The 10,438-nt window shown below is 42.8% G+C and overlaps 1 protein-coding gene across 1 annotated transcript; it reads left to right on the top strand.

Annotated features, from left to right (window-relative positions):
• Positions 1-7,320: 7,320 nt before the first annotated feature.
• On the top strand, positions 7,321-10,237 carry LOC311041391 (uncharacterized protein). The gene is made up of 2 exons (XM_084086302.1): positions 7,321-8,942; positions 9,666-10,237. The coding sequence occupies exon 1, from the start codon at positions 7,346-7,348 to the stop codon at positions 8,936-8,938; it is 1,593 nt and encodes a 530-aa protein (XP_083942428.1). The 5' UTR covers positions 7,321-7,345; the 3' UTR covers positions 8,939-8,942; positions 9,666-10,237.
• The last annotated feature ends 201 nt before the right edge of the window (positions 10,238-10,438 follow it).

Raw genomic sequence — 10,438 nt, 5'->3', positions numbered from 1 at the left:
CAATTGGCCCAGTCAGTTACCTTTTTCTTCAGAGAAGTCTGTGTCTGCTGCGTGTACTTGGGGTTCGGGACATGTTGCCGTTTAGTTTGGGGAGCAACAGCATTCTCCGCACTGTCCATATCGTCAAGTTGTTTTTCGAGAGTCTTTACATATCCTGGTGCAATGAAATCAAAATGTCATCATGACATGTACCCAATCTAACATAGTCTCAGATCTAGTGGCCTACAGGTGTATTATTATTATTATTTATTTGAGGACAATGCACAGTAATTAATGCGCCAGAGGCAAATTTGCAACTGATGTCCCTTGGAACTTCAGATTGGAATTGCCAGTGCCTCACACACACTGACAGGACTATTAACCTACATGTCTTTAACGGTGGGAATCGGAGCACCCGGGGGAAAACCCAGACAAACACGGAGAGAACATGCAAACTCCACACAGAAAGGACATGGGATGGACCCGGGCTTGAATCCATGACCTTCTTGCTGTGAGGCAGAAGTGCTAACCACTCCCACCATTAAATGTATTAATTGTTCCGATTGCCTCTACTGCATAGAATCATTTGCAATCAATGGGCTATATGCATAAGCCACATTACTTCCGGAAAGGTAGACTCCATCTTTACTATACCATTGGATTAAGTGATATCTAGACCCTCCTGTACAATAGTAAGAATCCTGAAGTGAAATGTCTGGTTGGCTACAAGCTGTCAATCACCATCAAAGTACAGGACAATAAGCAGCAAATTAAGCCATTTTTGAGATAAATGATCTAATAGCACTACCCAAGTGTTAATGTTCCCAAAGATTGTTGAGGACGCTTAAAACTACACTAAACATGGCTATTATTATTTTTTTATTTCAATTTGAGTGGTCAGGGCCTTCAATCCAATATACAGCAAGTAGATACAATTCCCTTCAGGAACTGGTGGAGCTTGTGAACATGACCCAGTAGAAAGCAGGAAGCATGTAGAATTTCAGGTAGTAACGTAACTGATGTTGCTTTAATAGGTTTATTGAGCAGTGAGACTGCATATTTGTGAAACATTGAAATTTGGAAAAGAATAGAAACAAAACGAATATGCCAGCGTCAGAGTTCCTTGCTAATTGCCATGTGTGCATCCCTGGGTTGATTGATTGAAATTTTTATTTGCAGTTTGCATAGGAAAAGGTACAGTTTCATGACAGTAACATTTCACTGGTACAAGGTCAACTAAAAGGACGTTCAAGAAAGCTGTTAGGCTTATTTAAATTGAGATCCCTTTTTTTAACTCATATAACATTGAATGACATACAAATAAAACCTTGTTTTTTTGTTTCTGTTTTGTTTTATCTATTATTATTTTATTTTATTTTTCTTATTATCCTTTTATCATGCTCTGTGCATTACCAGCCTTGTTCCCCCTTTTCTTTTATTTCAATCTTCCCTACACAGTACTGCTCCCTACCTATAGGGGTCGGGCATAGCGACGTCATAGGGTCGAGACGCCGTTAAATCAGCCCACTTTCACCGCCATGTTGAGGGAGTAGATTGACAGCTGCCACAAGTGTAGAGTAGTGTGTAGTCCTGTGTTTGTTGTCCAGCAAGTAGACGGTGCACATTATTATCTATCTCTAACTTATCTGTTGCTCTAATTTAGCAATGGTACGACAGTGCTGCATTATCGGATGCAATGCCAAGGTTTCAGACGTTAAATTAAAAAAGTTAAATTGCACACATTTCCAACCTGGAGGAAAAGCTGTTGGAGATCAGATGTCGAGATATCAAAGAAACGGCTTGGCATGGGTATCTTAAATACAATGAGATTGAGCTAACAGCTAAATTGTGTATCTCTGTGTCCAGTCTGAGAAACGTTGTCTAACGTGGGTGGCTCACGGTCACGGTGGCTGAGTAAACAGCCAGGGACTCTTGTCTGTCTGTCAGCAAGTGTTCAGACGTCGGAGATATCAAATAAATGTAGTATGGCTTGGGTGTCAGCTGACGAAATAACATAACCTTCAACAACATTCCCAAACACATATAAGCTCAAACGAGCATGACAGCACACAATCAAACATGTAAACATCTGAGCTGTGTTCCGTGAGCAGAAATAACGGAGCAGAAATAATAAGACTTCCGGTTGACGATCTCTTCAGAATAAGAGGACCCTCTAGAGTAAAAAGAAACCATTGAAAACCATTGAAAAAAAACTGTTCATTTGCACATTAAAACTATAAATTAAGCATTTAAATGAAGCTATACAACACATATTATGTTTCTGTGTAACAAAAACGTTTTTTAAAAGATAAAAAATGTATCTAAATGGATAAATGCTGTTCAAAGGAGTGCATAGCCTATACCAATTGGACACTGGACCGGAGACGGACACGTGTGCCAACACTTGTGACATACTCACGCATTCGGGGAGACCCCCTCTACAACGCCACACTCTCCGCTAAGCGGCACAGGTGTAAAAAAAAGTGTGGCGGACCGTCCAGTGAGGTCAGGGGTCAGAAAAGTGCCGTTTACAGTGCGTAGCCTATACCAATTGGACACTGGACCGGAGACGGACACGTGTGCCAACACTTGTGACATACTCACGCGTTCGGGGAGACCCCCTCTACAACGCCACACTCTCCGCTAAGCGGCACAGGTGTAAAGCAATGTGTGGCGGACCGTCCAGTGAGGTCAGAGGTCAGAAAAGTGCCGTTTACAGTGCGTAGCCTATACCAATTGGACACTGGACCGGAGACGGATACGTGTGCCAACACTTGTGACATACTCACGCGTTCGGGGAGACCCCCTCTACAACGCCACACTCTCCGCTAAGCGGCACAGGTGTAAAAAAATGTATGGCGGACCGTCCAGTGAGGTCAGAGGTCAGAAAAGTGCCGTTTACAGTGCGTAGCCTATACCAGTTGGACACTGGACCGGAGACGGACACGTGTGCCAACACTTGTGACATACTCACGCGTTCGGGGAGACCCCCTCTACAACGCCACACTCTCCGCTAAGCGGCACAGGTGTAAAAAAAAAGTGTCTCACACAAGTAAGTACTCTAGTAGTAACACACACACACACACACACACACACACACACACACACACACACACACACACACACACACACACACACACACACACACAAACACACATTTAACATCTTTATTTGCGTTCACATGGCCAAAATGTATATAGGGTTGAAGTGGTTAATGCATGTTTTGTAATAATACATGTTTTGATAATAATCAAAATCTACAAAGTAACTAATAACTAAAACGTTTTCAAATAATTGTAATTGAGTAAAAGTACAACATTTGCCTCTGAGATGTAGTGGAATAGAAGTAAAAGTACTGAAAACTGGATATATTCATGCCATGGAGAAATTGTTGGACACCTGTTTACATGCTCACACATTTTCCTTAATGTTTTCTTAGCTACTTGCCTTTTTGCTATAGTTAGTGTGGTTGCCCAACAGGGCAACCAGACTATAGTTATCTTCACACTTTATTAGTGTGGTTGCCCAACAGGGCAACCAGACTATAGTACTCTATACTCTTTATATCTTTATTTATAGATAAACTTTTTTTCAACCGCATCTCCTCCCACAGTTTCTATCCCCTAATGTTGTGCCATATATCAAAATGACCGTCTTGAACGGGAATCGTGCGCGTGTATAGGGCTAAGAGATTGGTTGAATATTTTAATTGATATTAATTTATTAGTGCCATTAAATGTCCCCATACACTTTAATGGAAAAGTGAAAAAACTCAAATTCAAGTATTTTTTTCTCAGAAACCATAAGAGCTAGAGTTACCACATTTGGAGGGGAGGTTCATAATTTTCTCTGAAATTATTAAAAAAAATATCACACCATTCGGCCTCATGGTGGCGCTATAACAGCCCCCTTTACGTTTTGCCCTGTAACTCTTGAACCGTAGGTCCTACAATCAAAATTTATTTTCACCTGGATTCCTTGGGTCACGACGCATCTCCCCACATAGGCCACGCCCATTTGCGTCAGGATAGATTTTCCGCCATTTTGAATTTTCTTCAAAACACACTTTTTGCTCCTTTTCCTTCAAATTTTGTCCAAATCTCACACAAATCGGTACACATGATCTATGGACCCATGCGATGAATATATCCAAACGGCATATTGATAGTCCTTACCGTTCATCAGTAATTGGCTTCCAAAGTTAGTGGGAGGGGCCCGTTTTACAAAAAATGCCAAAAATCACCAACGAAACGTCCAAATGTCACAAAAATCGGTACACATGATCTCTGGACCCATGCGATAAACATATCCAAACGGCATTGTAATAGTCCTTACCGTTCGTCCGTAGTATAGTTTAATTGATATTAATTTATTACTGCATTAAATTTCCCCATCCGTTTTAATGGAAAAGTGAAAAAACTCAAATTCAAGTATTTTTTTTCTCAGAAACCGTAAGAGCTAGAGTTACCACATTTGGAGGGGAGGTTTATAATTTTCTTCGAAATTATTTAAAAAAAAATATCACACCATTCGGCCTCATGGTGGCGCTATAACAGCCCCCTTGACGTTTTGGCTTGTAACTCTTGAACCGTAGGTTGTACTTTAATTGACTCCTCCTACGCGGATTATCGTATCCCCCTCAAATTTGCTCACACACAAAAGACGTTAACAATGAAAAGTTATCAAAAGCTTGTGTAAAACGGCGTGACCACGGCAAAGCGTCAAACTTCAACGCCAAACAGGAAGTGAAAATAGCCGATCTACAATTCCTATTGGCTGGCCTTAAAACAGCCATAACTTCGGGTCGCAACAAACTACAGAGTACAATTTTGGTATGTGGATTAAGACCACCAATAGGGACGAGCTGTCATTTCTGAAGTCCACCCCCTCTGTCTTCCTATTGGCTGGCCTTTAAACAGCCATAACTCGAGTTCGCAGCATACTACCCAGTAGAAATTTGGTATGTGGACTTAGACCACCAATAGGGACGATCTGTAATTTCTGAAGCCCCGCCCCCTCTGTCTTCCTATTAGCTGGGCTTTATACAGCCATAACTCCAGTTCCCAGCATCGAATATCTACAACATTTGCTAGGTACACTTAGACAGCCAATAGGGGCAGGCTGAAATTGCTTAAGCCCCGCCCCCTCTGTGTTTCTATTGGCTGGGTTTTAAACAGCCATAACTCCGGTTCCCAGCATCAAAAACCCACAAAACGTCCTAGGTAAACTTTGGCGTCCATTAGGGACAGGCAGAATTTGTTAGGTAATTTAGCCTAACTTTTCAGCTGATTGCCATACAGGCTTGTATCGTAGATGTATACAGAACGTCGAGGACCCGGTCATCGCTGCGTGCAGCTTTAAAGGTGTAGTGAAATGAAAAATATGTTTTTCACACTTTTAGAGCATATCCGTGGTCATCATATGGGCATACCTAACAATAGATGCCAAAAAAAATGGAAAAAAATCATTTTTGTGTATTTTTACATCTAAACTCCCTAAAAAGCCAATCTTAATTACTTCCTGTAAACGAAAACGTGCTGCGTGATGACATAATACAGCCTTCACGAATATAAATGAATCTTGATTACATGCACCTGTTTGATTCCCATAGCTGCACGTTCTTCAAACACAGCTGATTTTAATTACAGAGATACTCCGTTTTGAATCTCATTGAAGATGAGTGTATTACTCATTTTAAACTTCATCTGCACACTAAAATATGTATCTGAAAACATTATAGGTTAGAAATAAGCCAGGTAGTAGCAAACGTGCTTCACTGGCCGTCTCTCTCTCACTTGTAAACAAACACTAGCCGTGTGCCAGCACGGCTGAAGTGATTGAGATCCAACGTCCCATAGCCTGAAGGGATGGGACCTTCTGATTGGTTTAGAGTCGTTGAGCCGACGTTTCGGGCTGAACCTTCAAAATAAAATGACCGAAAATGTCACTTCAGTGCGTCTTTAATTCTAGTTACATACTGTTTCCACACATTTTAAAAAGGTAATGACTATAGGATCCAATTTAGTCAAAGCTGTCAGCCATTCTTAATCAAAAAATTCTAATTAAATAAAACAAGTGACCAATGATCTTAGCAGCGCCATAAAAATTACACACACGTTTTTACACAAGAACATAACGGTAGAAAAAAATAAAAGTAATTATACTTTAAAACTATAGCGCTAATCTGAAATTATTTTTTGTTCTTTTTTTTATTCTAGTGTTCAGATCGAAACAGCTCCTCTGGTGACCTTTTAACGGTAAGTAAGTTGATTCTTGATGCCTAGCGTGATTTGTGACTAATGCTACACTAGTATTGAAGGTTGAAGGTTGTTTTTTGGTAAAGAGTGTACATTTTCATAAAAGTTCAGATCTAGAACTTGGTGACATCATGCCTAGTCGTGGGAGGAAATCTATCGCTAAAAAGAAATTCTGGAATGCTAAGTTGGCCCATGTTGACCAACATGCACAGTCTGATGTTGAAGAACAACACAACATTGGTGAGGCCATGGACCTTTCCAACAATGACCCTGTACAACAACCATGCACCCCGCCACCCTCTATGAAATCTGTGCAGGCATCCAAAAGCCAAAATCATCATAGGTTTTCCGAAATGTCAAAGAATCGGCAGTGTACATGCATGGCTCTGACATTTTTGGCATACCAGCATGAAGGTCTTGACTTGAAGATGGATGATCTTGACAAGATACTAGACAAGGGAGACAGTCTGTATAAAAGAACAATAGAACAACTAAAAAGACAAAATCAGTTTCAGTCATGCCTGCTGACAATGGAGGAAGTACCTCTCAATGTCGAAACAAAACACAATACGTACTCCGTGAAAAAATCGAACGTGGAAATGGGATATATGAGAGCTGAGGGAGAGCCCCACCGACAGCATTGGTTCCTGAAGCTTCAGGAAAGACTTAAGTGTCTGTCTGAGGACGTCAAATATGCACTCCTAACAGTATCACCATTCACCATTGCTGTTTTTAGAGACAGGTCTGGAAGATATGGACTGTTTGACTCTCATCAGAGAAGTGCTGATGGCCTACCTTTGCCTGGAGGAAGAGCTGTAATGATGACCTTCACTCAGTTGGATGATCTGTTCGCTAAGATAGACCAGCTAATTGACTTCTCACATGAAAACAAGATTGACAAAATGCAGTTTGACTTCATGCCAGTGACATTTGAACAGACAAATGCTCGGTCACCCCATCTGTCAACAGTGCAAGTTCATCCTGACAACCTGCATCACAAAGAGCCTGTTGATCTAACTTGTCAGGATGAAACAAACACTGGACCGCAGGCTGGCCATTCACTGTCAACACAAGTGATGTCAGACACTACAAATAAAGGGGCAAACAAAATGGGTAAACAACGAAAACGAAAAATAGCGGAGAGACAAAAGTACCAACTGCAATCTGCTACCAAGGAAAAACCTTGGACTTCGAGGAAGGAATACATGAACAAATACATTGCCATGAGATGTATAACGGATACAAAATTCAGGACAAGGCAAAAACAAATTAAGAACGCATACTTTAAAAGAACATACAATGAAGATTGTATGTTCAGAGGGCAGCATCAGGTCAAAATGAAGGCATATGGCAAAAAGAGGTTCAAATTAGATGAGGAGTTCAGAGGGCAGCATCAGGTCAAAATGAAGGCATATGGCAAAAAGAGGTTCAAATTAGATGAGGAGTTCAGAGGGCAAAAACAGGTCCAAATGAAGGCATATGGCAAAAAGAGGTTCAAAGGAAATGAGGAGTTCAGGGAAAAGTTCAGGGAACTCATGAAGTCCTATATGGCCCGCAGATGCAAAACGGACCCGTTCTTCAAGATGCGCTGTGCGATGCGACGTTCAATGAGAATAAGAAATAGATACAAGGAGTTATGTGATGACCTGCGCAAACGTAGCATTGCTGTAAAAGCAAGGAAAGATTTAGCTACTGCGAGGATAGATTTAGCTACCACAACCCAACAGAATGAGCTAGTACAAGGCGCTATAGCGAGTTTCCAGAAAGTCACAAAAGATGGACCAACTAATGTGTGCACAAAGTGCCATCGGGCTCTTTTCGCTAATCAAGTGTATGTTTGTCATCGGTCAAATTACACGATCAAACCCGCCGTGGTTGCTGCCTGCTTAACAGGCAAATACCTTAATTCGTGTGATGATCAATGTGGAGGGCCGAAAGATTGCACTGTACCCGAAGAAAGGCGAAAAGAGTGGATTTGTCAAAGCTGTCACAAAAATGTAGAAGCAGGTAGAATGCCACGCTTGGCTGTCGCAAACAACCTGGGACTAGCACCCATTCCTCCAGAGCTCCGCCAACTCAATGTGCTGGAAAGACAAATTTTAGCAATAGACATACCGTTTGCCAAGATTCTCACACTTCCTAAAGGCAAACAGAGTGCGATATATGGTGCTGTGGTTTGCGTGCCAGCAGACGTGGAAACCACAGTAAACACGCTACCCAGACGGCTCGATTCATCCTGTTTGTACAGAGCGAAGCTGAAGAGACGTCTGCGGTACAAAGACTATCATCTTTTTCACACTGTCAATATGACCAATGTGTTATCGGGCTTGAGGAAACTCATCGAGACACACCCCGACTACAAAAACATCATAATCCGAAATGATGAGAGCATCAACGATGCAAATGTGGAGGGCCAGCTTGAAGAGCTACCCACTGTTGAACAGACAGCCACAGATGAAGTCATGGACAGTTGTGATGAGGCCGAAATGATGGAAGTAGCCGATGCTACTGAAACTCTCGACCCATCACAGGGAGTGGATCAACATCCTCCCACTGCCCAAGATGAGCAAGATGCGCTGAGACCTGGACATGGCCTGGACGGTTGCTTGCAACCGGATGACATTGGACAAGAGACAATGACATACGGCGATGGCATTTTCTGCCTCGCCCCAGCCGAAGGAAACAGGCCTGTCAGCTACTAGCCTGGTAAACCCTCCCTCCGGAAATCTCATTTCAATTCGATTTCAGAAAGGAGTCTGGTCTGAAACGCCTTTCTGCAATAATCGCTGTGGGCTGGAGTTGGGCGGGAGTAATACCGTTGACTGACAACCCCTTCAACCAATGATCGTTTTTCCCCTTCAGCCAATGAGCAGTTCAATTTGACGAGCTCCAGACTATGTGACGCAACGGGACTTTTGGGACGGCCATGCCGAAAATAGGTTGCCTTATTGGGATACATGCGTGTCACTCCCCGCCCCTGCCGGTTCTCTAAATTTATATTTTTAAATAGGCTCTGTCATGATTAATTGACCACATATATGAAGTTAAACAACTAAATTCTATCCAAACGATATCTTATAAGTAAATTCCGTGCCTCAAAAAAGAAGTTTGAAAGCGTTATAAAACTGAAAGTAAGAAGTGAAGGCACTCCCCGAGCACTCGCACAAACAACAATGGCTGCCGTTCGTCTTTTTTCGGCGGCTCTCAGGCTGCACTCGGGTTCATTCGGGCTCACTCGAACTCGCCACCTGATTGGCCAACTGTCGCTGTCAATCACAGAACAATGAGCGACGACGCTGATAGGCTCGTCGGCTCGGCGAGCAGAGCGATTATTGGAGAAAGGCGTTTCAGACCAGACTCCTTTCTGAAATCGAATTGAAATGAGATTTCCGGAGGGAGGGTTTACCAGGCTAGTCAGCTACAGCACAGTCCCTAACCTCGAAGCAAGGGCCTTCCCTGTCTTGTTTCCATCTGGCGAGAACACGTTAGATCGGAAGAGAAAGCTCAAACTAAGCCCAAGCAGGTACTTTAACGCAAGGCTTTTCAGTGCCGATGATCGTTTTGCGAGAGACCAAAGCTATCTCTTTTTTGCCCAGTTTGTTACAGAGACCCACACGGCCAAAAGCACCATCTCAATTCAATTGAGGAAGGGCAAACCCTTTAGCAAGGATGGTCGCAGGATCTCGAACAAGATGTTGCAGGACAAGCATGAAGTCGAGAGACTGGTCCGAAACCGCGATGCAACAAGGTTCATGCAACCCCTGAGGGGGACGCCAGCCTACTGGCAGAAGACCATGTTTGATTTGTTTGCCATGGTCCGTCAGTTAGGCCCACCTACCTTCTTTTTGACCTTAAGTGCTGCCGAATTCAGATGGCCAGAGGTCATAACGGCAATAAAAGCACAGCAAGGCCAAATAGTGGATTTTGACAAGCTTGACTGGAACGAGAAATGCGACATCCTCAGAAGCAATGCAGTGACTACAATGCGCATGTTTGACAAGCGAGTTACGTATACAAAACTGCTGCGATCTAATGCTCGCCCAATCGGTCACGTCATAGATTGGTTCCATAGAATAGAGTATCAGGCCAGAGGTTCCCCACATGTTTACGCCTTATTGTGGGTAGCCGACGCCCCCAAACTTGGGGAAGACTCGGACGAGAAAATATGCGAATTTGCGGACCGCTACATTTCGTGCCAGCTG

The sequence above is a fragment of the Gymnoscopelus microlampas genome, assembly GCF_963454915.1.
Source record: "Gymnoscopelus microlampas genome assembly, contig: SCAFFOLD_28, whole genome shotgun sequence".
NCBI lineage: Eukaryota > Metazoa > Chordata > Actinopteri > Myctophiformes > Myctophidae > Gymnoscopelus > Gymnoscopelus microlampas.
Note: the sequence above shows the minus strand (reverse complement) of the source record. Positions and strands in the feature narration are given on the sequence as shown.